The 26,792-nt window shown below is 43.3% G+C and overlaps 1 protein-coding gene across 1 annotated transcript in view; it reads left to right on the forward strand.

Moving 5' to 3' along the window:
• Nucleotides 1-22,893, forward strand: part of col5a3a (collagen, type V, alpha 3a) — a 36,189-nt gene extending 13,296 nt beyond the window's left edge. Inside the window, exons 15-64 of the mRNA XM_070981130.1 lie at nucleotides 251-304; nucleotides 543-596; nucleotides 1,148-1,192; nucleotides 2,456-2,509; nucleotides 2,707-2,751; nucleotides 3,022-3,075; nucleotides 3,683-3,727; nucleotides 4,122-4,175; nucleotides 5,002-5,046; nucleotides 5,417-5,470; nucleotides 6,065-6,109; nucleotides 6,253-6,306; nucleotides 6,416-6,523; nucleotides 6,915-6,968; nucleotides 7,312-7,365; nucleotides 7,472-7,516; nucleotides 7,729-7,782; nucleotides 8,128-8,172; nucleotides 8,340-8,393; nucleotides 8,530-8,583; nucleotides 8,816-8,869; nucleotides 8,987-9,094; nucleotides 9,412-9,501; nucleotides 9,668-9,721; nucleotides 9,914-10,021; nucleotides 10,347-10,454; nucleotides 10,568-10,621; nucleotides 10,835-10,888; nucleotides 10,997-11,104; nucleotides 11,241-11,294; nucleotides 13,785-13,838; nucleotides 15,156-15,209; nucleotides 15,334-15,387; nucleotides 15,497-15,604; nucleotides 15,711-15,764; nucleotides 15,855-15,908; nucleotides 16,106-16,159; nucleotides 16,272-16,325; nucleotides 16,429-16,536; nucleotides 16,627-16,680; nucleotides 16,813-16,866; nucleotides 16,955-17,062; nucleotides 17,152-17,205; nucleotides 18,007-18,042; nucleotides 18,499-18,552; nucleotides 18,653-18,947; nucleotides 19,158-19,270; nucleotides 19,404-19,472; nucleotides 20,285-20,518; nucleotides 20,740-22,893. Of these exons, the coding sequence (XP_070837231.1) occupies nucleotides 251-304; nucleotides 543-596; nucleotides 1,148-1,192; nucleotides 2,456-2,509; nucleotides 2,707-2,751; nucleotides 3,022-3,075; nucleotides 3,683-3,727; nucleotides 4,122-4,175; nucleotides 5,002-5,046; nucleotides 5,417-5,470; nucleotides 6,065-6,109; nucleotides 6,253-6,306; nucleotides 6,416-6,523; nucleotides 6,915-6,968; nucleotides 7,312-7,365; nucleotides 7,472-7,516; nucleotides 7,729-7,782; nucleotides 8,128-8,172; nucleotides 8,340-8,393; nucleotides 8,530-8,583; nucleotides 8,816-8,869; nucleotides 8,987-9,094; nucleotides 9,412-9,501; nucleotides 9,668-9,721; nucleotides 9,914-10,021; nucleotides 10,347-10,454; nucleotides 10,568-10,621; nucleotides 10,835-10,888; nucleotides 10,997-11,104; nucleotides 11,241-11,294; nucleotides 13,785-13,838; nucleotides 15,156-15,209; nucleotides 15,334-15,387; nucleotides 15,497-15,604; nucleotides 15,711-15,764; nucleotides 15,855-15,908; nucleotides 16,106-16,159; nucleotides 16,272-16,325; nucleotides 16,429-16,536; nucleotides 16,627-16,680; nucleotides 16,813-16,866; nucleotides 16,955-17,062; nucleotides 17,152-17,205; nucleotides 18,007-18,042; nucleotides 18,499-18,552; nucleotides 18,653-18,947; nucleotides 19,158-19,270; nucleotides 19,404-19,472; nucleotides 20,285-20,518; nucleotides 20,740-20,886 (3,675 nt within the window). The 3' untranslated portion in view covers nucleotides 20,887-22,893. The remainder of the gene's footprint in view (nucleotides 1-250; nucleotides 305-542; nucleotides 597-1,147; nucleotides 1,193-2,455; nucleotides 2,510-2,706; nucleotides 2,752-3,021; nucleotides 3,076-3,682; nucleotides 3,728-4,121; nucleotides 4,176-5,001; nucleotides 5,047-5,416; nucleotides 5,471-6,064; nucleotides 6,110-6,252; nucleotides 6,307-6,415; nucleotides 6,524-6,914; nucleotides 6,969-7,311; nucleotides 7,366-7,471; nucleotides 7,517-7,728; nucleotides 7,783-8,127; nucleotides 8,173-8,339; nucleotides 8,394-8,529; nucleotides 8,584-8,815; nucleotides 8,870-8,986; nucleotides 9,095-9,411; nucleotides 9,502-9,667; nucleotides 9,722-9,913; nucleotides 10,022-10,346; nucleotides 10,455-10,567; nucleotides 10,622-10,834; nucleotides 10,889-10,996; nucleotides 11,105-11,240; nucleotides 11,295-13,784; nucleotides 13,839-15,155; nucleotides 15,210-15,333; nucleotides 15,388-15,496; nucleotides 15,605-15,710; nucleotides 15,765-15,854; nucleotides 15,909-16,105; nucleotides 16,160-16,271; nucleotides 16,326-16,428; nucleotides 16,537-16,626; nucleotides 16,681-16,812; nucleotides 16,867-16,954; nucleotides 17,063-17,151; nucleotides 17,206-18,006; nucleotides 18,043-18,498; nucleotides 18,553-18,652; nucleotides 18,948-19,157; nucleotides 19,271-19,403; nucleotides 19,473-20,284; nucleotides 20,519-20,739) is intronic.
• Nucleotides 22,894-26,792: the final 3,899 nt, after the last annotated feature.

Here is a 26,792-nt window from a genome sequence, read left to right on the forward strand (position 1 = left end):
AGAGCTTAGTAAATAAATCAGACTCCCTTGATGCCGGGTCTGACAGAACAGCAGAGTCTTTATCAGTCAAAGCAGCATTTTAGCAGACCTACAGCTAATCTGAATGCTCCCTCTCCCCAGCACATACTCAGAGCAGATGGGAGGCCAGGCTAAGGGAGAGTCCCAGTACAATTTTGCTAATTTTTACACATTACTGTATGTGTGTGTATGTTTCAGGATTTAATGCATATGCTTCTCTAATACTTTCCAGGGTGACAGGGGTTTTGACGGCCTGCCAGGTCTGCCAGGAAACAAGGGACACAGAGTGAGTTCGATTTGGTGACTTAACATCGTCACTCTATTCATTTAGTCATTCAGGCACTAATAAGCCAGCACAGTCACACATCATATGGCAGATGTTTATTTGCATATTGTGATCATGATGATTGTTGGGATTTCTGTGATGACAGAGTACACTAAAAACATCTGCTCGATGCAGCTCTGCTATGAACAGAGCTGTCCAAAATACCTTGAGGCTTGTGGCTAATGCTTTTATCTTGTAGGGGGACAGAGGAAAGCCTGGTCCTCACGGGCCTGTTGGAGAGCCTGGAGAAAAGGTGAGTGCACAGTAATTGCATAGCAAAACTTTCTTACTTTACTTGCAACAGAAAACACATCCTGCAGCAGTGCTTTGCTTTTCTTAATTTTTCCATCACGTAAGGTTACAAGAGAAAACCTTTTCAGACCAATGAATTAATTCTATGAATGAATTTAAATGGTAACGCAACACAGATCAAAGCAGGTTTTACTGAAATGAAGTAATAAACTTTTTAAATTCAGCTACGCTGGCCTGAGTTTATTCAGTACCAAGGTTTGCAAAAGACATGTAAGTGATGTAGCGCATACCTGACATAGAATTGAAGACGGGAAAGATAGAACCTCTGTCAAGATAGAATCAGTCCATGCAGGCGGGCGGATGAAGTTTAGAGAGTGGTGTATTAGTCTTTGCTCGACGATAGTTGAGCCTTATCTGTCAGGCAGTGAATTTCTTTAATGAGCTATTTTCACAGATTATGTCTGTGGGGATATAAATGTATCTACGTCTAAGGTTGGCTTAGTGAGATGCATGAGATTTATGTGTTGAATCTGCTTCTGTCTGTTATTTTAGGGATCTGATGGACCTGTGGGGCCAAGAGGGCAACCAGGCGAACCTGTGAGTATGCTCCCACATAAAGCACACACCTCGACACCCACATCACAGCATACCTCAACATCAAAATATTGTTGTTTATTGGTTTTCTTCACTCGAAATACTTAATCTAGAGGATGTATTTATTAAGTCTGTGCTTTGGGTTCTCAGAGTTGCGCTAACACAAAAAGCTTTTTCTTTGTGCAGAATCACAGAAACTAATGATTTTCACAACAAACCCTGAGGGGAATGTGGGAGATCACTGGATTTAAGCCAGAATCTTACAAAAGAACTTGCACAAGTACACAATCTACTGTCCATAGTGTACATGAATAAACACAAGAGAAACACTGCACAACATTTTACACTATGCATTAACTATGAAAAACTGGGATGGTCAAACCATATTAATGAAATACGGCCTGAGTGTTCAGCGTAGCATTAACAAAGAAAAGGTCACTGGAAAAAGGCGTGCAGCTTGAACACAAATATATCAAATGGCTTAGCATGCTAATATATTCAAAATCTGTCATAGAGATACCTGCAAAGTAACTTTGGACCATGGATTGTAGAGTCCACAAAGAAGAAGCTGTCATTTTTTTCTGTGTACCTCTGCAGCGAACAGTGGTTGATTGGCTATGACTCACACTCCATCTTTCTCCCAGTAGGTGAGGTTGGGACTCAGCAGGATTCTGTCCCTCCAAATGGATCACCCAGTGCAGGAAGAAATAGAGTGCTGTAAGACATGTTAGGAAAGCTGTGTTAACCTACAAAGATACAGGAAAAGAGAGGAGTTGGCTGTTGGCTGTGTTGATGTGAGAGATGGGAAAAGTGAGACAGCGCGAGACATTTGGTTGGTGGTGAGCGAGATATGGAGAGAGGAAAGAGTGAGAGAGGGAAGAGATAAAATCCTGGCCTGAATGATTATATTTCCATATCAATCACTTCCCAGGAGATCACAGATGTGGCTTTGGAACAGGTGGCTTGGCCAGCCTACAAAGAGGGAGGCTGACAAAAACAGAGCACGCAAACACACTCACACAAACACAGGCTACTGCAATCTCCGTGGCTACCACATACAAAACCAGATACGCCCACGCACACACCCAAGCACACGCACGCCCACGCACGCACACACGCACACTAAAATATATTATCATCCATCTCTCTGTTTTTCACTCTCACTCTCTCTGCTTAGTTCTGATTTATGATTTCGTATTCCACACTCACCCCATCTCATCATGAATGCAGGTTAGCTGCTGACTGTTTGCTGTGTTTTGTCTCCAGGGTGCTCGGGGTCTTGTTGGGCCAAGGGGGCCACCTGGTCCACCTGGCCAACCGGTAAGTCAACATCGCCTTGATTACAGAATCAGAGCTATTCTGTCCTTTCAACTCTATAAACGGTCTTCTAGTTAATGGAACCATCAATGCGCCACTGAGGATAAACAAGGAAGCAGATTGAACCGTGTCTCTTTTTTCAATCAAATTTTGACATTTCGTGCATTATTTTCTGACAGTTTGTGTGCATTTTTTATCAGGGTATTCATGGAACTGATGGAGTACAAGGGTCAAAGGGCAACCAGGTCAGTCCTGCTACCTTCATAAACACATTATTTACCTCCCATAACTAGCATTAAATAGCACAAAGGACTAGAATGTAGTAATATAATATGGAAAAAATGCTAGTTGGTGGATAACAGTTTTATGAAAGTGATCTCAGCCACAGAGACGTTAGAGTGGAGTGGCTTCGTGTGGCCCTCCAATGAACCTGTTAACCAGTCATGTGATGATGAGCTTATGACAAAGATCATGTGGAGGCAGAGTGTGTGACCACCAGTGTTTGTTGTTGCCAGGGTCCAGCTGGAGAGATAGGGCCCCCAGGTCAGCAGGGAAATCCTGGAGTACAGGTACTGTACCAACACACAAAAAAAAACTGCCTTGCTGCTATGAACATTAGTCAACTTATTACACATCTTAGAAATGCATTCAAGTCATATAGACAAGCTTCAAGTGTACAAAATCACTTGCAAGCATAAAGTTGCATCAACATATTTGCTCTGTGTCATTTTTGGTGGCATAAAACCTTCCTGAAGAGTTTTCAATTTTTACTTCAACTGAAGGTTTGCTTGCTCTGCTACAGGTTTATAAAATTCCCAGCCTTTTGGGCATTTTAAAACCTTTTCGGAATCTAATTGCATGTCACCAAAGTGTATTCAGGATACAAGGCTGTTGTTTTTCGAGATACAAGGTTTTCACCCCCCAGCAACAAAATTTCATTTTAAAATGGCATCAGAGATAATCATATAAAGAAGATTTAATCATATTTTCAATTTTCCAGCATGTCAACAATCCATCCAACCGCCCCAGCTCACACAAGGACATCCACACATACTGTTCATGACTCGTACATACACACATAATCAAAGGCACACACAGGCTCAAGCAAAACCTCAACTCCCAGCCTTCTCCTAGTTATGTGACACTTAACCTGATTGATGTTTTGTTCTGGTTCAGGGCTTGCCTGGTCCTCAGGGTCCCATTGGAGTGCCCGGAGAGAAGGTAGGTAACCTGTCTCCCACTTAATTTCAGAATTAAAGCTGTGACCTCGTGACCCCTGTCATCACATAGCCAGGGGAGGCCAGTTGAGCTGTAGAGTAAGATCCAACCTCTTCTGGCTCCCATTCAGAGGAGACAGGGCTAGACAGGAAATCAATACACAAGAAACACACACAGGCATAACAGACACCAGAGACAGCCTTAGCCGATGCACATCATGAGGCTCAACTGATAAAAGAAATTTAAAGTGGACTTAGCCATAAACACAAAAGTCATAATACAATGTTTTGTAAAGGACCAGCAAAGGGGGAGATATGGTCTCTGTGGCATAATTTGAAGTGCTGTGTCATATCTGAAGCTCAGCTCCAGTGTTCATACCTCTGTCTGTCCTAAACAGGGTCCGCAGGGGAAACAAGGCCTGCCAGGACTACCAGGCATTGACGGCCCTCCTGTGAGTATACACAGACACACAAATAAATGTATGCATTAGCACAAACACTGTGAAGATGCATGTGTCCAGGCATACATGTGTACATCGAGTATCTATGTGTGTGCATATAAATAGAGAGTGTACTGCTGCTACTTCATCAGTTATCTTGGTGGTCAAATGACAAGATGACTGAATGCAAATGACAAGATCCACTCATTACCTACAAGGGTCTGCTCTTTTTTCAAGCAGCACATGTTTTTTTCATAGAATAAAAACATACAGATTAATGTAATTGTACACAAGCAAAGACCTGTACTACATAATGACTGAGTATTCATCAATTATGCAGAGAAGACTGCACCCAGATGGCCAGAATTTTTCGGATAAAAGCTCACGTAATGCAGTACAAACAATCAAACAAACTGTGTATGAATACGCAGATGTTAATTAATCTAAAGTAGCAAAGAAGAAAAAAGTCACCAGCCTATATTTTTTGTGGTCTGCCAGTAGGGGGACACAGGAGGCATATCTGGAATTGATCCAAAGCCTTGTGACATTTATGAAAGAATGAGAAATCCTGTTACAGTGAGCCTTTTCTCATCTCCAAGAAATCATTTTAGATTGCAGTCAGACACGTTTGAATGCATTTCACTTAATGCTCCTTCTATTGTTCTGCAAAGCTTTGTGACACACAATGATTTCTTTATGGCGCTTTACCCTCAGTGCCGTCGGTGTTTCCTCTTTTTCATTGGTTGGTTGCATTCTGAAATTTCCATCCAAGAGTGACACAATAATGATGTATTTGCAGCAGTGCTAAGTCAATCTGATTTGTGTTTTCCTGTGTCAGGGTCACCCAGGGAGAGAGGGCCCCCCGGGAGAGAAAGGCATCCAAGTGGGTAACTGCGTATCTGAGGCTTGTCTACTACAGTGTGATAGCAAGATATTAAAAGTGCAATATCATGCTGTTTCTTACAGTCCACTGTAACTGTGCACTCACTCATACTCTCACTCGCGCTCAGTATTATAATCATTCCAGCGATGTCATCATCTTTATTGTATTGTGGCATTAGCTCATTAGAGTCAGCTGCATGCACTCATCAGCATCATCCACTCTTTCAGTTTGAAAACACTTATTGACAATAAAGGATAGGACACAGTGACTGGCTGCACTGCTTATTTGTATCTCATCAAATTAATTCATTTTTTCTGACCGCTGCTTGCTAAAACTGAAGAATATTGATGTTCTGTTGTTTTATTTGTAGGGTTTACCTGGTGCTCAGGGGCCTGTTGGGTACCCTGGGACCCGTGGAGTCAAGGTGAGACATAAATGCGTCATGATCTCAGGTGTAATGTCCACTGAAATGTTTATTCCCTGGCACATTTCATTCTGCGTGTATGTCAACCTGTGACGGACAAGCTGTTTGAGTCTGTGACTGACAGGTGACAGGTGGAGGGAAAGTACTGCGGTTCTCAAGGGGACTGCTAACAACAGAATGAGGAACATTTGACGGATGGGAGAAATGTCAGAGTCAGATAGAGCAGAGCTGTGTGCGTAGGTGTGGATCAGTCCATTTAGACTGGGTTTGCTTTTGAAATAGAGGCATAAAGATGAAGTAGTCGTAAAATGCCTCTCTGTTGGTTGTTGTTTGTTTTTACACATCTGGTATTATATCTGGTCGTTTGGCTCAACAACCTTAAGGGCGAGCGTGACCATGCTGGAAACCATTAGCATGAAATGAATGTAAGGTCAATAACTGCTCAATAACAGAGCAATTTTAGGTCAAGAGAAAATCAATACACACTTATAAATCATTTCACTGTTTTAGGTATTTCTGGAAATACAGGCAAACAGTGATTTTTCCATGTGATGTGAGAGTGGGTTTGTCAGTGTTTCCCCCACTTTTTCACAGGGAGCCGATGGAGTTAGGGGTCTAAAGGGGAGCAAAGGAGAGAAGGTGAGTGAGACAGATAGAAAGTCTTCATTTTGTTTCTTGCTGTCAAACTGAATCATGACTGGAAGGACACTTATAATTCATAATGCCATGATGGCATTTATCATCAAAGAGCTTTCATCAGACATCTCCTCATTGTATCACAGGGAGAAGATGGCTTCCCTGGGTTCAAAGGTGACATGGGTATCAAGGGAGACAGGGTAAGAGTGGCCACAAATCACAAGCCTCGGCCTCATTTTCTCTCCGTTATTCTCTATTGGATCGGAGATAAAATTGTCACTTCCCTTCTACTCTCATTCTTGACTTTAGGGTGATAATGGAGCCCTTGGTGCTCGTGGAGAGGATGGACCAGAGGGACTAAAGGGCCAAGCAGGACCTGTGGGAGATGCTGGACCTCCCGGAATAGCTGGCGAGAAGGTACCTTTGTAAGAGATAGGACACAAATTTATAAGAAAACTAAACCTGCATTAGAACAGTTCCATTTGTTTAACACAGTTTTCACTTGTGACAAAACTTTCTTATAAGATGAATGTCTGAAAATCACTGGAATACCCAACATTAGCCTTTTAATGCCCTCACATTTATTACATCTGGCTACAGCCGATTCCTCAGGCAAAACTGCTATCGAACTAGTCTGTATGTTTAAGTATTTAATCTTTCAGTCATTACTCTACGGTCACTGCTGTATTTCTACATGCATAGTCAGCAGTATGTCATAAAACTCTTAATTAACAGTTTTCATGCATTCTTCTTAATATTCCTCTGGTTTGCTTCTTCCTGCACATGTATTCTGCCTGTATCTCTACAGGGTAAACTTGGCGTGCCTGGACTGCCCGGATATCCAGGAAGACTCGGTCCTAAGGTGATTTAGCATTGATGAGCTATTATGATCAGTTAATGTGTCCTCTGGTTCCTTTATCAGAGCTTTAAGCATCAAGATGGGTGTCTTTGGCTGGACTGTTTCCTGTCTGATTAAAAATAAAGGATGATAAATGGCTTATTAAAAAAAGGCTATTTTATTAATAGTTCATTAGTGACATCAATTCATTACATGTTGATGAATGGTGTATTTAAGGCTGTGTTGGGCTCATGGATTAGATTTGCTTTAATTTGATACAGTAGTTAATTAAACGTTAATGAGACATTGAGGGTGATTTGTGATGAATGGAAGGCTGAGGCTAATTAACCTCTACGTGTGTCTCCAGGGATCACTTGGCTTCCCTGGTGTGGCCGGGGTCCCGGGAGAGAAAGGACGAAGGGTGAGGACTGTGTTGACATTCTGACTGCTTCAGAATGTGGAAACTTTTTATGTTGTAGCTGTTGTAAAATAACAGAGATAAATTATTGTTAACCTCTACAATGCAGGGTCCAGCTGGTCAGTCGGGGCCTGGGGGGCAAAGAGGTCCTAATGTGAGTATAACTATAATTGATATGCCAATACAGTATGTTTTTTTTCTGAATTTATTAAACTGCATCTGCTGTAATTAGATACCATCGGTTTACCACAACTTGTGGGAGGCACACTGCTACTTCGCTGCAGAGTTTTCACATCGCCAGACGTTTATTCCACCTCCAGATGAGTTATGCATGTGCTAATCAGACTGTTGTTTGTTTTCCAACAGGGAGTCCGGGGGGGACGAGGAGCAAAGGGGCCCACTGGAAAGCCTGGAGAAAAGGTGAGTTCAAGACTGACAGACACACACCCTGATATAAACGAAGACATACGCACATGCAGTTACACTCTCATAAACACACACCTGGCTGATTCATAAAGTATGGATGAATGCGCCGACCAAGTGGGAACTGGTTGTTGCTGTTCGCTTCTAGATGACAGGCCATCTGGTGCAGTGAGAAGCTACTGTCTGGCAGGAGATGCTTCAGTTTACACTCTCAACCTCAAACACCATCTTGGGAAAGCTAAAGATTTGTTGGCGCGGGAGAAAACTAAAAATGTTTGAGTGGCTCTTGTTTTTGTCCAGAAACTATGTTTTTATTTGTTTTCTGCTTCGTCCACCTGGTAGGGTTCTTCTGGACAAGATGGTCCTCCAGGATCCCCCGGAGAACAGGTAATAATAATAATACTGTACATTGCATGCCTGAATAAGACCATAGATCTGACTCAGTGAGGCTGGCATCACAGAAGCAGTCTCATAAATCAGTGCAGGAGAAGCACCAGGAAATTCAATCTGGTGTTTGAGACAGCATCTTGACAATCTGTATTATTACTTTATAGGGTCCCCAAGGACCACAGGGAAGACACGGTGAACCAGGACCTAAAGGACCCACTGTGAGTGGTCTAAGATGTGCTGTATAGTGTTTACCCTGTGATTTAATGTTGCTCCTGTTTACCTCATCCCTTTTTATGTTCACCTTTGTTCAGGTTTGGTTCATTTCAATGATGTAAGAAAATGCTTCCCTTTCAGGGTCCACCTGGAAAAGATGGATTACCAGGACATCCAGGCCAGAGAGGGGAACCAGTGAGTCACCTTTAATGTCAATTAAACCACATATTTGGTATATAGCATTTTCCTCTGTGGGGTGTCAACACAGCATACAAGTCAAAAGCTGTGACTGCAGAGTGCAAGTTAAGAGACCCACATTATACTAAATCTAGTAAAACAACCAGCCCTTGTGTGTAGTCCTCACATAAGCAGATATATACATCCCGCTTCACTGAGGGTCATCAGACTCACGTGTCTTTTTCTTCAGGGCTTCCAAGGCAAGAATGGACCCCCTGGCCCGCCAGGCGTTGTTGGGCCACAGGTAAGAGGACCAGCTAACAGTCTCGGTTTATCCTTAAGCAAAGAGCTCTTTGTTTCAGATAGCATGCTTTGAAATACCTGTTCTGTGATGTGTGTTGTGTAATTTGGTTGTTTTCAGGGCAAATCTGGTGAAACAGGGCCAACTGGAGATAGAGGCCATCCAGGTTCACCAGGACCACCGGGTGAGCACGGTTTACCGGGAGCTGCCGGAAAGGAGGGTGCCAAGGTGAGTGGTTTTCCTCATAATGTCAAGATCATAATCACTTACCAGCATCTCCTTATTAGTATTATATTAGATAAAGCCCAAGGACTCTCTCAGCACTGCCTGAATATCTTATCTCCTGGGTCTCATCCTATCCTCTAATTTGCTAATAAATAACAGAGGAAACCTTGCAGTGTTGAGTGTATTATGGCTCATAAAAGATAAATGTTCTGTCTTTGTGTGACTTGCTGGTTGGTGTGATTTATGACTGCATAAGGGCCTGCTGTCTGCTGGCTACTTGCCTTATATCTAATCACATATGTGGTACGTGTGGTTTCCAGGGAGACCCAGGTCCACCAGGAGCCTCAGGGAAAAGTGGCCCTGCTGGGCTCCAAGGTTTCAGAGGGAGCAGAGGGACCCCCGGTGCAACGGTAAGGCAAAGTTCTATACATCTCACAGTCAACATTAGAGTCTCTTGAAAGGTGCAGCTTGCCATCAGATCACGACTGAACTTAAAATCATAGCAGTGTACCAACTGAACCAAAGCAATTGTAAACTACTGAAATTCAGTGATGGTAATGGATGCGGTCTCTCCAGGGTCCTGCAGGTCTGAAGGGAGGAGAGGGCCTACCTGGTGTTGCTGGACCTATTGTAAGTCAGATTTTGTTAAATTGCTTCTTATCTCACTCCCTGCACTCAGTTCTGCTTATATGTCATATACAACACTAGAACATGTGAGGCAGGAGGCTGTTTCCATGGTGACCAGTGATCCTGACAGCCACAAATCATAAAGTAAATCATGAGATACACTTACCTCACCTCTCTATCTCATCTCATTTGCAGGGTGCCACTGGAGAGAGGGGCCCCGCTGGGCTGGCTGGTGCTATTGGCCAGCCAGGAAGGCCCGGTGGCGTGGGTCCTGCTGGGCCGATGGGAGAGAAAGGCGAGCCAGTAAGATTTCGAACATTGCTAATTTAGTGTCTTCGGCAAAAGTGTCAAGAACATATACTGTACCATCACATCCCACCACTCGGTGATAAACAACATGTGCTCTCGCTTTGGAATGTGTCATTATGAGACAGAGAGCGGGAGAGAGGTAAAGGAGACAGAGAGAGAGAAAGGGAGGCAGAAAATATGAATGTGATCAAGCCTGCTTTCTTGGGCGCAAGTTTCCTTCCCGGTATTATACATTAATCAATGTGTCATACTGCTATATGAGGATAATAAGTATTGTAGCATTTGCTAGATGTGCACGGTTTCCCCATCTGTTCTCTAGGGAGAGAAGGGGCCTGTGGGCCCAGCTGGGCATGATGGGGAACCTGGACCTGTAGGGCTGCCAGGGACTGCAGGACCGCCTGGGCCTCCAGGAGAGGACGGAGACAAGGTAGTTAGATTGGCCAGCGAGCATTGGTCTTCTGTTTTACACTGCTGTAAAGTGCTTGCTAACTTTTGGATATAATTGTTTGCGTGTGTGTGTATGTACATTTGTCACCATAGGGAGAGACAGGAGGACCAGGCCAGAAGGGCAGCAAAGGAGACAAAGGAGAAGCCGTGAGTATGAATTTTATGTGACTAGTTGAAACATCACATCGTCACCTTGCATCACCAGGAGGTAAAGGACGAACTGGCCTATAATTGGTTTGGGGTAATTCATTGTAATAACTGTTTGCCTAGACAGTGCATCCTCTGGTGGAATGAGCAGATGGTTTTAATCATGTCTTTCCTACAATGAATGTGCATTGAACTGCCCCTCTGCCTTTCTAGGGACCCCCAGGACCTGTTGGAAGTCAAGGACCTGTAGGCCAGCCAGGACTGACGGTATGTTACGAAAACTCAGAGGGCATCATTTAAAAGTGGATCTTTGTGTAATTAGGCGGTTTAGGTTGTGCAGTGCTCACAGTGCTGACCTGTCTGTGCATATTTCAGGGTGCAGATGGTGAGCCAGGTCCTCGTGGGCAGCAGGGCATGAACGGGCCAAAAGGAGATGAAGGACATAGAGGTTTTAAGGGGGCATCTGGTCCTTCTGGATTACAGGTAAAAATTACTATCAATTCCAAAACTGACTGTATCTCCACGGGCTCATGTCTGACTCCACATTAATACTTCAGTTTATATCTCTTTCTATTCCAATGCCTGAGACTGTGTTGACCACCATCTCATGCATTTGTAGGGAATGCCAGGACCGCCTGGAGAGAAAGGAGAGAGTGGGCATGTTGGATCAATGGTGAGTACTGCTCAGCAATCTCAGCACATACAACACTCATCTCAAGTCCACTGCTATGGTCCAGTGTCAGTCTCAAGTCTGTTCTCAGCACCACTTTTCAGACATCTTGCACTTTTCTTCATGATTGTTATGACTTTGACTCGCCTTGCTCTTGTCTGACATTGGATATCGACTTGTCTTTTCCTCACTTTCCAAACAACTTTGAATATGTTTCTCCCCTTTTCCTTATTTTCTCTCCAGAATCAAAGGCGGTTTAAGGACATTTTTTGAGAGCAAAACATATGCATGTATTCATTAGTAAGAAAGCAGTGAATTATTTGTTAAGGATGTAAAGCAGAACTTCTGCAAATACAGTATATATTCTAAAGACACGGGCCTTTAGTGTGAAGGCACTGCATAGTTTCATACAGGAGGTACTGAAATGTCTTGTTAGTGCCAGGACTGCACTATTCTGTCATTGTGGGTGTTTCTGATTAAGGTGTGCCATCAAAACTCTCACGGGGTGCAGGCTTGTTTAACGTATTAGTGTATGTGACAGCAATTTCAAAGAAGCAGACAAAGAAAAATTCAGTGATGTGCAGAGGTTGATGAGATCAGGAGGGTACAGTGAATAGCACCTACACCAAAATTATAATAAGCTATGAGTGCGACAGTCACTTGCCATAAGGCATTTTAAAGGCAACCCCATTGTATTATGAAATACATCTCATACTGCTTTCATATGAGAGGAATACAGTGCAAATATTTCTTCAGGTGAGGAATGTTTTGTTTTTTCAGTTGTCTATTAAAAAAACTGATGACTGTTATTGAGTCAATTAAAGGTAAAGAGGTTCTTTCTGACCTGGTGTTTCCTGGGTTATTCTGCGTACGGTACTGTAAAGGTTCAAGGTTATCAGCAGACTATAGACTATGGCTGGTACACAGACAACCCACCACAGCTCTTTAAAGTTTAATTAGTGCCACCTATTTAGTTTGTTAGCACCAGCTGTGCTGATTCTGCTACCTTTTCCTCTGCTGGTAATCATCAATGTTTACTGCCCTCAAACTTCCAGAGGTGATCTTGAGTGGGGCTTAGTTTACTTTGCAATACTCAACAAGATAAGAAATTTAACTCCTCTGCTCACAGACTACAGTATATGAGCTAAGAGTTGTGTTTCCTTTCTAATATCCTCTCTTGACAAGGCAATGGTAATCCCACATTAGCTCTAAGAAGCTGTCCTTAGCAGTTAACGTTATGTGAACTAGTCAGCCATATTACTATGGCATATAACATGTACTGTGTCATTATGGTGGCGATGAAAAACTGTAATCTTAGGTTAAATAATGGATACTCTCCAGCCAGCTGCTCCCTCAGTTCCCTTCCTCATATCTCTACTGTTGGCTCTGGCTAAAAGAAAGAAAGCCCTTTAAACCGTTAAACCTATAACAATCTAAAGACGTCTTTTCAATGTGTGATGGCTCTTCAAGGCTGAGTATGAATGATAAAATAGACCAGGACTTCATGTGCAAGAAAGACGAGCCCAGTGAATCGAAGGTGGTCCTGTTTGTAAAAGGAAGAAAAAGATAAAAACGAGAAAAGAGAGAGAGTGACAGAAAGGAGGCAGCGGAGCAGTGGAGTGGAGGGAAGAGGCGGGGCACTGATTGTAAGCAGGAAGACGGTGTGACAGCTGCTAATCAGATTAGCCTCAGCCTTGGCTGTCTAATGAGCATCCTCCTTTGTGACAGTCATCTCACGGCGCTGTCAACCATGAACACACGCTCAACAAGATTCTCTATAGCCCCTCTTCTCCACAGCCAGATTAGGGAGGGAATGCATCAGAATGGAACCAAAACAAAAGAGAGAGAGAAAGAGAGGAGAGGAGAGATGCTGAAGACTCAGTGGGGAAGTTTCATTCATGTGTGAGTGTTGCGGATCACAGAATTCTCCCCTCTAATGCTCAAGTAGCTCCCTGCCAGAAGGATATGTGTTTCCTCTAGTCCCACACAGCCTCTCTCTGGGCAGATTGTCTGTCTTTCTGTCTCAGTGTCTTTACAACACAAGGCCCCCTCCAAGACTTCAGAGTGATTCAGAGCACAGCTCAACATCTACTCAACTGAAACTGAAGCTGAGCACAGTTAGGATTAATTGCTTGGCAGTCAAATCATATGCCGTCACTGTGGCTGAGAGAATATGGTCTTGCACATCACAGACTAGAGGTTTCTTATTAATAAGGGAGAATAAGAGGAGGGGGATCAGAGCCTGTGTCATATTGAGGGTAATGACCTGTCTTTATGTCTTCATCATGTCACTACGATAATGATCATAGATTCTGGGGCCATTACATAAGCAATCCACCATGGGCTGACTTGAATGCTTATTTCATTTAAGAGGCACCAGTCAACCCCTGGCTCGAATTCAGTTTGTATTTCTCTGTGTGCTTTATTGCCGCAGTGTATCCCTATTGTCTGCACTGAGATCCTAATGAAAACATTTCATTTCTCTCTCCACAGGGGCCTCCAGGACAGCATGGCCCACGAGGCCCTCAGGGGCCCATTGGGGGAGAGGTAGAGTGAAGCATGACTTTTTAAATGTATTTATTTCTGTAAATCTATGTTCAGTCTGTTGAAACACTGGATGCACCCGGATGGTACATTTAATTTGGTAATGCTAATCAGCATAATCAGCATCACCAAGTATTATATTTGGTCTTCTCATGATGAATAATGGATTCCTGTAGTTCCTTTCTGTCGGATTTTAGCTTGATTTCCATGCATTTTTAACATAAATAATGGTAAATCATCATTAAGGCTTAATCATAATTGTTGTTAATTTAATTTTGCATTTTAAATGTTTTCCAAAATCCGACTTTCACAAACAGATCTCGCACCAATATTGGAGTTCCCATATTTTCGAGTGATGGCAGCCGCATGCCTCTGGAACTCATTAAGAAAACATGACGGTGTATCCGCTTCCATTCAATACACAATATTATCTTTAATATTTCAAACTAAACAATAGCTTATCGTTACGCACCACAGATGCTTACCTACTTTTCCAGCCTCTCATCTCTTCATATATAGTCTCTTCATTTGAACACATCCTGCCACAGACCCTCCACTGCTTTTTGAAACTTGAATTATTCAGTAGAATTAGGATATAATCCCAGGGAGAGAGTTATATTTACTGCTCTATGAATCATTAAGAAGTATTAGACTATCATCCCTAAGAGGCAGTTATATTTACCTCTAGTAATGGCCGTCTCTCTACAGCCCCTCACTCTGGTCAATTATTCAGCAGTAAGCTGCAAAATCTGTGTATGCCATGATAGTGCTTCATCACAGGAGGCGTGGAAACACAGTGGTGCAGAGATGGTAGGATTCCTAAATGGACTGATACAGGAGTAGTGGAAGAGAGCGAAATAGGGTGGGATGGCATGTGAGGAAAGCAGTTGACAGCGGGAGCTCAGTAGTAGTGCGTGGCTGTACTCAGCTCTCATGTTTGTGCACTCGACCGGAGATGTGCTTTTACTGAGTTCATCTCGAGACACAAAGCACAATACACTGACATACATGCGTGCACAGTAACACATGTGCACACACAAACACACAAACAAAACTGATTGAGAGAAGAGAAATAGAATCCACACTACTGTGTGACTCAGACACTACCCACATAGCAAACCTGACACTCAGTATTTTTCCTTGTGTTGTGATAATTCTGTTCCAGTTTCAGCTTTCAGTGAGCGGAACTGCTGACAAACAAAACAAAACAAGAAAAATACTGCGCCAAGAACGTGATTTTCAAAAATCAAATGAATATTTCAAACATGCCCTTGTTTTATGATATTTTGGTCCAAGCTGTTCTCTCTCCTCCTGCCGCAGGGCCCACCTGGAATGCCTGGTGGAGTTGGTCAGCCTGGAGTTGTTGGAGAGAAGGTCAGCATTTCCCATTAGCAACTACGCAGTTTGTGCCTGTGTGCAAAGGTGGTAGTTTATGCGTGTGGTCTGCCAGTGTGTGTGCGGTGTGTTCTTATCTTACCGAACGCTCCCTACCCTCTAGGGCGAGGATGGAGAAGCTGGAGATCCTGGGTCAGCTGGAGAGCCTGGTATTGCTGTGAGTCACTTTGCCTCATCTCTCCTTCCTGTCTCGCTAAACCACATCCTTTCTTCGCTGTCTCTCTTCACCCTTTCATTGATTGTCATTTTGTATGCTGGTGTCCCAGGGTGGTAAAGGCGATGTGGGGGAGAAGGGTGACTCCGGTCCTCCTGGTGCAGCAGGGCCTCCAGGAACTAGAGGAACACCAGGGGAGGATGGACCCAAAGGCAACCTTGTGAGGCTTTGTCTCTCTGGATGAGTGATTTTTTCTCGCTGTGGTTGTTAAGCCAGTCAGCCTCGTAATGTCATGCCATGCTGAAACGCACTGTTTTTGTCCATAGGGCCCTGTTGGATTCCCAGGAGATTCCGGACCCCCTGGGGAAGCTGGCGTCAATGTGATTATTATTGTTATTATTGCTTTGTCATTCATTTGTCATGAACTTATTTGTTTGGTCATTTCTTCACCATGACATTTTTTCATTCAGGGAATAGATGGTGGGCCGGGGCCTAAAGGAGACAATGGAGAAGCTGGCAAAGCAGTAAGCAGTATTTTTCATTCACTGCACATGTTGACAGCTCTAATAGCTTTTGAATGCTTAGCTGAAGTCTTTATTCTCTGTGCTATATCGAGGTTTTGCACCTTCAGCATTATTACTGAGCTTTCCTCTCAGTGTTTTTGTGACTGGATGGGAGTGTGTTTTTGTCTTAACTGTAGTCCCTTGTCTGTTCCCTGCAGGGACCTCCAGGAGCCTCTGGAGAGCCTGGTCCCACAGGACCTCCTGGACGAAGGGTGAGCTTAGCACATTGTACAAGTTTGTGTGCGTGAATGCGCCTAGTTTTTATATGTGTGTTTGCTTGTAGTTAAAAAACTCTTACCGTCATCTTGTTGTTCTCAACCTCAGGGTCATATAGGTGCTGCAGGAAAAGAAGGCAAGCAAGGCATGAAGGGAGCGAAGGTGAGGATAATGACTGAGCTCTGTGCTTGTCTTCCAACAAAGCCTTTCTGATGTGTTCTGTTCCTAATGCCTTGCTGTTTCTGTCTGTTCCTCTGCTCTGCAGGGGACCACAGGAGCCCACGGTCCAGTGGGGAAGACAGGCCCAGTTGGACCCCAAGGGCACCCAGGGAGGTCTGGCCCAGAAGGTCTTCGAGGCATCCCAGGCCCTGCGGTCAGTACACAGTCTGAGGCAACATAATGAAAGGAATACGCAGACCATCAGAATTTTTAAAACATTCAGTCCTGTGTGTTTGTTTTCTAGGGTGAGCAAGGGTTAAATGGGCCACCAGGACAAACTGGACCACCAGGACCAATAGTAAGATCCTTACATTTATATTGAATGAGAGGTGGGGTTTGGGAGATGTATAATATTAAGTCAAGATTCCCAATACAGCCAAACCTTATTTCTTAAGCAATGGCCAAATTAAACTTCTGACATTATTAACAGGGGCCACCAGGACTTCCAGGATTAAAAGGAGACCCTGGAAACAAGGGAGATAAAGTAAGCGTTTCGCCCTTTACTGAGAAAACACTCTCTAGCAGTCAACACTTTGGGAAACAATGGTGCTGAACCATGTCTCTGTCTGCAGGGTCATGGTGGGTTGATCGGTCTAATTGGCCCCCCAGGAGAACCTGGTGAGAAGGGAGATAGAGGCCTTCCTGGGATACAGGGTACACAAGGGCCTAAAGGAGATGAGGTACATATCTTTGCACATCATGCATGTGATGCACTTCTGCAAAAAGGAAGGTCAGTTGACTAACAACATATGTCTGTCCTTATATCTAGGGTATGGCCGGCCCATCTGGTCCCAATGGCCCACTGGGACCACCTGGACTCGCAGTAAGTGATAAAGCTTTTACAGTATATACGTTTTTCAAGCCACTGCATGACATGCACACATGGCAGCAACATCACAATCTCCATACAAACATTGAACGTGGATCATACATTCATGCATAAACCCAGTTAAATTTCTCATTTTGAGCGTAAGGCAGAGGGAGGTGAATTTGCCTTCTCCTTACAGTGAAGTGTTGAAACCTGTTCATGCTTTTTTTTCGGTTGCATGTCTGAAAACAAATTTATGTAGAAGCTGCAATCAAGACTGTTAATGATGTATGCATACCTGTGGTCTGCTGCATCTTAACTCAGACATTAATGTCATTTGTATCAGGAATGCATCTTTTAATCTGAAGTCATCTTTCTGCAAAGATTCTACTGATATAAAACGAATGCAAAACACATATTTCAGAGGAAGAACAGAAAGGCAATACGGTTTTTATATACTGTCTCATTTAAAGAAAAGTACAGTCATTCTTCTATAATGTTGCTGAAAATTGATCAATTTGTCCGTGAAACTCAATGAACACTAATTTAAAGGTCATATAAGATTTGGATCTTGGGGATCTAACTGATGATTCCATCTGTTCTATCCAGTGAGCTTATACAGTCCTGTTATTACTCATTGTTACTTAGTAGTGAAAGTAAAAATTTTGTCCATTACATGCCATGTCACTAAGCAGGTGCCTCATTTTCCAGTGAATAGCTGCTTATCATTTTATAATTTTTAACTGACTAATTAGACAGATTTCTAACTTTAATAGCTTTTATCCTGATTACGAAGTCCTCTTTGTCCACTCTCAGGGTGCTGCTGGTCAGAAAGGATCAAAGGGAGAAATGGTGAGTCCAGTAATGTGTCTTATCCATAAGTTAGCATTCATATGCTCACATCTCAGCTTGGTAAGCAGCTGCGGGGAACATATGCTGGGGAGCAGAGAAAAAGTGTGTTTGTTGGCTTAAATGTACCATGCTTCATAATCATAATGCTCCACTGTGTTTACCACATGTCTTTGGAACTAAAAGCCTGCTGTACAGCCACGCTTGCCTTGTGTGTGATTTTTCCATTGGGCCCTTTTAATAGGATTTGGTTCTGGTGTGTGTGATGTTATGAAAACCACTATAGTGTGTCTTGAGAGCCAAGGCTTTGACCACAGAGTGCTGATGCACACAGCTGGATAATCCTATAAAGCAGAGGCCATATCTGCCTGGATAAAGCTGGGATTTAGCCAAGTGGTCTGAGTGAGGCTTCAGGTGAGACATGATTGACACAAAGTTTTGTCTGCTTCTGTTCTCCAGGGTGCTGTTGGTCCTAGAGGAGATCCAGGCCCTGCTGGCCCCCCAGGATCCCCAGTGAGTACTGTCAATGATCCACATCAAGGTCTTCTCAGTTCCAGCTTTCTCGTCTTCCCGTCCCTTTCACCTCTTGCTCAACTCTCTGTGCTACTTCCAGGGACCTCCTGCAACAATAGTTCAGCCTCTGCCTATCAGGGAGGGCAAGCGGAAACGAAGAAGGCACTCCGATCAGAGAGAAGGAGCAGCCCCATCTAGGGAGGAGGACCTCGATACTGAGGAGTTCCTCCAGGGAGATCAGCCTCTTGAGGATGCTGAAGGAATGGAAGAAGTCTTTGCCACCCTATCATCAATGAAAACAGACGTGGAGTTGATGAGGAGGCCCCTGGGAACCTTTGAGAGCCCTGCCCGGACCTGCAAAGAGCTCATGATGGTCCAGCCTCACTACAAAGATGGTTATTGCCTATTTCACCACTTTAAAAGATTTGTCCAAGAGAAACTAGTCCAGGAACAACTGGACACATTTCAAATATGGTCACATCCCTTTTAAGTCAAAAAGCTGTTTATTATTTTACCAGCTGCATGTTCATCTCGTCACCCCTAGATGTATTCATTATATCAACATCTGGTGCTTGATTGATGTCCTTTCTTTGTACATTTTGTAGGAGACTACTGGATTGATCCTAACCAGGGCTGTCACAGAGACTCCATCAAGGTCTACTGTAACTTCACAGCTGATGGAGAGACATGTCTCTACCCTGACAAGAGAATTGAGATGGCAAGTCTCCAATCTCTGGCTGTCAAACTTTACAAAGCCGACCTCGTATTACATCAGAGCACAAATCGCTCCCTATATCCCTTGAGCCTGAAATTTTACTCAACATCTTCCCTCTCACCCCCTGTGTGTCTAGGTGAAATTAGCAGCCTGGAACAAAGAGAAGCCAGGAAGCTGGTACAGCCAGTACAGGAAAGGCAAGCAGGTAAAAAAAATAAACGTCCCTTAATCTCAGCTGGCTCCAAATGCCAGGCAGTCTTTTTCAGCTAAATTACTCATCCTAATTGAGAGTGTTTGAATGATATTCATGCATATGATTGAGGCGCGAGTATGTGTACGAGCGTGATCACATGAATGTGTAGACATCCGTGTGCACGTTCGTCCGAGTGCACATGACTGCATGTGACTGTTTCTGTTCACTTGTAAATCTACACATCGTATAATTTGGTATTAATTTATTAGACCATGTGCAATGAGAGCTCATTCAATATTGCCAGCAGTTGTTTTCAGACTCACACAGAGCCATCAGTTGCTCTCGACTAGCATTCAGGGCAGCACACACAGAACACTGGCCTTTCATGTGCACCTGATCAGAGGTCTCATAACCCTCTGAGATAATCACAGAGCTGCCAGCACAATTGCAACTCACAGACTTTTTCACACAGAGTCCCTGGATCTGCTGGTTCTTTTCCCTTCCTTAATATCCTGACTTCCGACTTTACTTTCCCTGGCTGTTCTGATTCTGAGAAGTTGCTGTAACCTTTTCACCCCTGCTTACACAAACCCCTTCATCAGCACAAGACGGGAGATTTGTAATTTCATATTTGTCTGACAGGTTAAAGGCTCTGAATTTTTATTTTTTATTTTGCTTGTTTTTGTGGTTTCAACTCGTTAAGAGAAACAAGTTTTTTGTGTATATTTTCTCATTCAGTGAGAATTTGTGTTATTTAAGGGTAATGTTGTTTTAAACCTGTGGCTGTAATACATACCTAATGCCTATGTGTCTGTGTCATCCAGTTCTCCTACGATGACAGGGATGGGAACCCTGTACATGTAGTTCAGCTGACCTTCCTGAAACTACTCAGTGCCACGGCCAAGCAGAGCTTCACCTACACCTGCCAAAACTCTGCAGGCTGGTTTGACAGCACCTCCCGCTCCTACCAGCGTGCCCTCCGCTTCCGGGGCAGCAATGATGAGGAGCTGACACAAGCCAAAAGCCCCTTCATCAATGCAGTGCATGATGGATGCCAGGTCAGTGCAGGGAAAGGGGCTTGCTGATAACAGATAAGAATTAGCCTTAACGAAACCAATAAGTTTATCAATTGTGTGGAAGGCTGGTGTTTAATTTAACAAGTAGGTAGCCATAAAATCACTGACTAGAAAAGGGATTTAGGCCAGAGTGAGCGGGGAGAGCTAGTTTGTTGAATTAAGCCAAGCAAATTCTAATAATGGCTTTCATTTTTCTCTTTCAGTTCCGCAAAGGTCAGGAAAGGACTGTTCTAGAGATTGACTCCCCCTCGGCAGAGCTGCTCCCTGTTATAGATGTGGCTCCAGCAGACTTTGGCAACAGCAACCAGAAGTTTGGATTCCAAGTTGGACGAGTTTGTTTCAATGGTTAACGTCTTGCCAATGACAAACAAACAAAAAACGACAAACAGCAAGTTTTCAGTAAAAGGAACTGGACTTTTACCGCTGCCCCAAGCAATATTTATTATATTCTGTTCCTGTATGTGGTGGGTTTGTGGTATATTATTTAAGACTCTTCAACAGCCATGTTCTATGGCTTTACAACAATGAGAAGAATGGCGAGAAAGAGGATATGCAACAGTGGGAACAAAGCACATTTACAAAAGGGAAATATTCCAATTAGATATATTTAATTTTAAGTGTTTTTGTGTTCTTCTCCTCTCGCTGTTTGAGTGTGTTGTATCCTCTAGAAGGAGGGATGCACCACTAATGATGACCACTTCTAAACAGATCTGTCCACTCACGGAAAGGAGACAGTCTGTCATTCTGTGGTTTGGGTCAGTGAAGTGGGGCTTTTCAGACCATGGATAAAATTGTTGCTACCTAATGTTTTACATAGACTGCGACTGAATAAATCAGAGTTGTAGTCGTACTCATTTGCATGCTCGGATTTCACTATAATTACAATTGCACAGCAGTTGTGAACTAGCCTAGCATATTAATTCCACACAAGCACAGTAATTAATTTCCTGTGTGCAGGAATGATAAATTGTCCTTTTTACCCTTCAACTGCAGTTTGCTCAGTGAATTACCTTGATTAGTATTCAATAGGCGTAGCTAGTTATTGAACCCGACACTTACTTGAACGGATAAGGTTGTTTTCTTTATTGGACTGCTTCCCTCCATGGGCTTGATAATAAGCTTTTTGAGCCCTCCATGTTTCCAATGACTACAGTACTGTATATGTCAGACTAACATCCTTTCCACTGTGGTATACTGCTATGATATACCTCAGCAACTAGGTTGGGGATATTTCAGGGCAAAAACTAAGAGCATGCTGATTAAAACCTTTTCTAGTCTTAACTGCAATCCTTTATACCAAGAGACGTTTCACATGTCTCTTGAATGCATTTTACAGTTGCTGACATAACCTGTTTTCACATTTCCTGCCTTACTCAGAGGTTTCTCGGTTTTGTTCATGTTGAAATTTCAACAGAAAATGTTGCTGTTCGTGTGACATGATTTGCTCTTCAGTGGTGCTAAAGATGATTCTGTTATTTTTGTGTCACTGTGTTTGTGTGTCTCTGTGGGCAGGATTATAGGGCTAGAGAGGGAGAGGGTTATTGCTCTTTCAGCGGCACCAAACGCCCTCGGAGGCGGGGGACGAGTCTACTGTGTTTTTTTGCACATCTTCTGGCTGATTGTGCCAATTTCACAGGGCCAGTGAAAGGAGGTTAGAGCCAAGAGCCAAGCATTGATCACTTTAAAGGGAAAATCCACTTAGAAACTGAATTTACATTGTGCTGATCCACTGATTTTTGATAGTGAATCCAGTGTCAACAAATACATAAATTCAATCAGTCACAGCAACAAGTTTGGAGACAATCGATGGCATCGGTAACATTTTGAGCTGTGAGTCAGAAATTGTCCTCACATCTCGGTAACATTACCATGCATGCTATTATAGTGCCATGTTATTCCATTATTCACTGTCTGTGGAGCAGCTCCAGGATTTGTTTTTAGATGACATTATTACTGCGGTCTGTCTGTGCATGTCAGCTTAAACTGAGACTTCCTCAAATTAGCAAATAGAGCTGTGAGATATTACCGAAATGACATATGTATGTGGATTCTATTTTATTGTTGATTTTCCCTTTGCAAACGACGTTTCTTAATGCTCTGTTTACCTTCTCTGACTCAAACAGTAGACTGTGTGCCCATTGTGTGTAATTTTTCACTCCCGCTGTGCTGTTTGTTTCATAGCGTTTAAACATTCCAGTAATTAACTCCTCTCCTCCTGTCCCATCCTGCACTGCCCCTCTTGTGTATAGTGTTTGTTGGACTAATTTTATATACTGTACAGTTATTCTGAGGATTTTGTGAGCAGTAACCTGTTGCCTGAGTGAAAAACAAATTTATTTGTCAAAAATTGATGTGCGAATAAAACAAACAAGAAATCATTTTGTTTTCTTCTTCCTCTCCGGACCAACGTGGCCAGGGGGGACAAATATCCATGAAAGCATGTGGCTGTCTGCAGTGCCCAGTCCGAGCGTAGATTAACAAAGCCCTTCATTACCAACTAGCTCTGCAACATTCACTCTACAAGCATGCAATCATCATCCCCACACAGTTGATGTGATCAACTCTGATTTACTCCCCAGCTCATTTGTTTCAATTAGCCCAGTTTCAGTCCTCCTGATGGACGGTGGAGAGGAGACAGATGCGAGGGAAGGATGGAAGGATGGATGGTGAGAACATGAGAAGAGGTCAGTGATGAAATGGCTGAGGATAAGGAATGTAGCCATGGAGATTTGATCTGTTTAGTGGAGGTAAAGAGCTGTGCAAGACTATTTTCAACTGCGTGGTTGTGTTTAAAATGAATTCATCATTCTACTTTCACATACTCTTACTCACTGTCTACCCACTTATCTCTGTTGCAACCAAAAATACACACAATAATTGCTTTTATGCTCCATTCACACTGACATATGTGCACACACACACACACACACACACACACACACACACACACACTGTTCGCCTATTGTCTCACACATTAAAGTGCAAGGCGCTCATCTCCTTTGGGACCGATTGTTCAAGGTTAGCGTCAATGGCAGAATAAAGGTTACCATGTTATTTTTTTTCTCCTTTCACTCATCCACTCAATTGAATTTTAACCACACTAAGCTCTTGACCAGGAAAGGTCATCTGTTGCCACTACCTCAGAATAATGATCAAGCAGAAGAGCAGTGTGACTATCAATATGGTATTTCTACCGTACTATGCCCTTTTCTTTGGCTCACATTCCACTCTAGTGCCCACCATTCCTGTGACATTGTATCTGTGTTTTTTTAGTCTTGTATTTCCTACGCTGAGAGCTCAACCTTTGTTAGATAGCACCACCGCAGTGCTATACAATTATTATCTCTGTTGAGAGCTGAAAATCTTCATGGTAGACTAATATACAAGAATAAAGCCTTGGAATTGAGTTGTCAAACGTAACAATCATTTGGAAACCACTGATACACACTCTCTCCACAGCACAGAGATAAACCAGCTTGAGCAAAGTGAGAAGAGCCCTTCATCCAGCTGATCCCGGAGCTCAGCTTTGTGAAAGCTTGTGGAAATCCCGTGGAAATGCACTCCCACATGAGGAAATCTCTATTTTGCGCTCACAAATACAAACATGCAACATGCATGCAACAGTGCTGAAAAGTCTGTCAAATCCCTGCATCTGAAAAAGAGCACAGTTTGAAATTAGACACTGTTCTACTTATTTCTTTCAGAGCTCCTTAACCTGCTTCATGTTAATGGTGCTACAAAAGTGACAATGTATAACATGACATAACATTTTTGAATAGTGACTATTTTTCATACCATTATAGCTTAAAAAGGAACTATTCAACAGATGATTGTGACTTTTGAATTTCATATCAGTGACTATGAATAAATACCCAAGTTGATTTTTATATCTAAATTCAAAGGAATGCTGAACTCTGGGAGCATGATATCTAGAGGACACCATCCCTGTAGTGCTTTGCCTTTTAATGAAATCTTGTAAAATCTTTGTAGTACTTCTCTGGCTGTATCTAGAGGGTGATGTGCCAATCTTGCATCATGCACTCCGATCTGCAAATATTTAGACACAGACTAGCTACATGCTTTGCCATGCAGATGTGAAAATGCTTTTGAGCAGAGCTGGTCTATAGTTGGCATTTATGAGCTACTTTTAGGCCCAGAAGTACATAAGTGTAACCCAGAGGCAGGAGGATCCTTAGCTGCTGCATATTGGAAACAAGGCTGTGTCTCTTATTCATCTCTCTCCTCTCTGTTCTCCTCTATCTCGCTCTTTCTGTCTCTGGCTTCCTCTCTCTCTTGCTCTTCTCACGTCTCTGTCTCATTACTGCAGAGTTGAAAATGTGAGACATGTTTCTTTGTTGTTTTCTGGACTGTCTAGTCCCCATTCCCCCTGCCCCGCCGTGATACTTTCTCTGTCTAGTTTTCCTTGCCCACAACTCCTCCTCTGTGACATTGATTCTAACCGAGCTGAGCATGCCACAAAGTCACAGTGAGAAATGAACAAATTAAACAGACGTTCAGATTAAAGAGAGAGAGAGAGTCAATGGGAATATGTACATTTCTGGGTGTACAGGGACATTCCCTTGGTCTCAACACATCCACCCAAATCCGGATGTTGTGTCACAGTAGATAACAGCTGACATTATTTTCCATGCCACTGATGTGTATATGAGGGTGCAAGCTGCTCTCAGTTTAGTATCTTGTACTGTACAAGTGGTGGGGAATAATTTGGATCATCTCTAGCTAGTGCAGAACATCCCCCTTGATGCGGAGGCCTTGTATATGTGTCTGTGTGGGTATGTGAAATCATGAGCATTTGCGGCTGAGCAGGGGTGCTCTTATTAGTGTGCATGCAAGCGCCTCTCCTGCCAGGTCCCATCCACAGCTCCGTTATCTCAGGAAGGGTGGGGGGAATCATTTCCGCAGATGCCTTTTCCATCAAAGGCACTTATCGACAAAGCTAACATTATAAAGCAGTTTGAAAAATGACTTGAAGGCGAGGAAGGGCAATAGAAATCCCTGGGCGAGTGGACAAAGAGCAGGGTGACGCTCGGAAGCCCAAGGCCTTGTGTGTCTGAGTGTCAGATGATTATCTGGCAGACAGAGAGGCCAGATTCAAATGCACAGCTTGACAACACCCCCGCCGCCTCCAATGCACACACACATCCAACTCCTAATTTGCCGTCTGCTGCAGCTCTCAATGTCCACAGCTACATCCACTACTACCGCCATGCCATCCTCACTTAACTTAGTCCTCAGTAAAAGGAGGTTTGAGTTGTCTGCAAGCTCCCCAAGACAGCCAAAGCAATCAGTGGTGTCTTATTTACCACAGTGGGAGAGGGGCACAGAGAGAAATGGAGGGATGAGGAGAATGAGAAAGCAGGAAGCAAGAGAGAGAGAGAGAGAGAGAGAGAGAGAGAGAGAGAGAGAGAGAGAGAGTCTTTATTAGACAGGCCTGTGTTGTATGAATCACTCAGACCAATTTAAACATACACAGCTGTTCATAAATCTAAAGCAGACAGTGTTAGCGAACAAACTTAGCCCTGATCAGGAAAACAGGAGGAATAACCACATGGGATCTGTACTCAGCTTTGTGTGTGTGTGTGTGTGTGTGTGTGTGTGTGTGTGTGTGTGTGTGTGTGTGTGTGTGTGTGTGTGTGTGTGTGTGTGTGTGTGTGTGTGTGTGTGAATGTATGTGTGAGTATCTGATTTGTTAGTGAGTGAGAATAAGTGAGAGAGAGAGAGAGATAGAGAGAGAGTGGTAACTGCATGACCCCATCGCTCAATAGACATGATTTCTCCCCATAAATCAGACAAGGCAGCGATGGAAAGAGTGCAAGAGAGACAGAGACTGAGTGATTCAGCTGTGGGAGTGCACTGGCTCAGACCTCAGTTGAAAAGCCAGGGAAACTAATCGTTTCCATTCACCTCGATGACTCTGGCTGCTCTCATCTGTGGTCCTGAATGCAAAGAAATCCTCATCCTCTCTCCGCCTCTCCCTCCGTCACCGCCATCCCTTTTCCTTCACTCTCCCTCCCCTTTTTCCTCCCTTTCCATCTCTCTTCCTCTCTGAATGATCAATTCTCCCTATCCTGCATCAGCGAACTGCAGAGAAGGCAAAGCAAAGAATTGGTACTCAAAAGCCTCATTTAGTCGAAAGAGAGATATAGACAAAATACATTGTTTGAGGTGTGAGGCTGCTGAAGCTCATATTGTGGTTAGAGGTGGCAATATGTTTTCTGTCACTTGCACTAAATTG

Source organism: Chaetodon trifascialis, chromosome 15 (genome assembly GCF_039877785.1).
Source record: "Chaetodon trifascialis isolate fChaTrf1 chromosome 15, fChaTrf1.hap1, whole genome shotgun sequence".
Lineage (NCBI taxonomy): Eukaryota > Metazoa > Chordata > Actinopteri > Chaetodontiformes > Chaetodontidae > Chaetodon > Chaetodon trifascialis.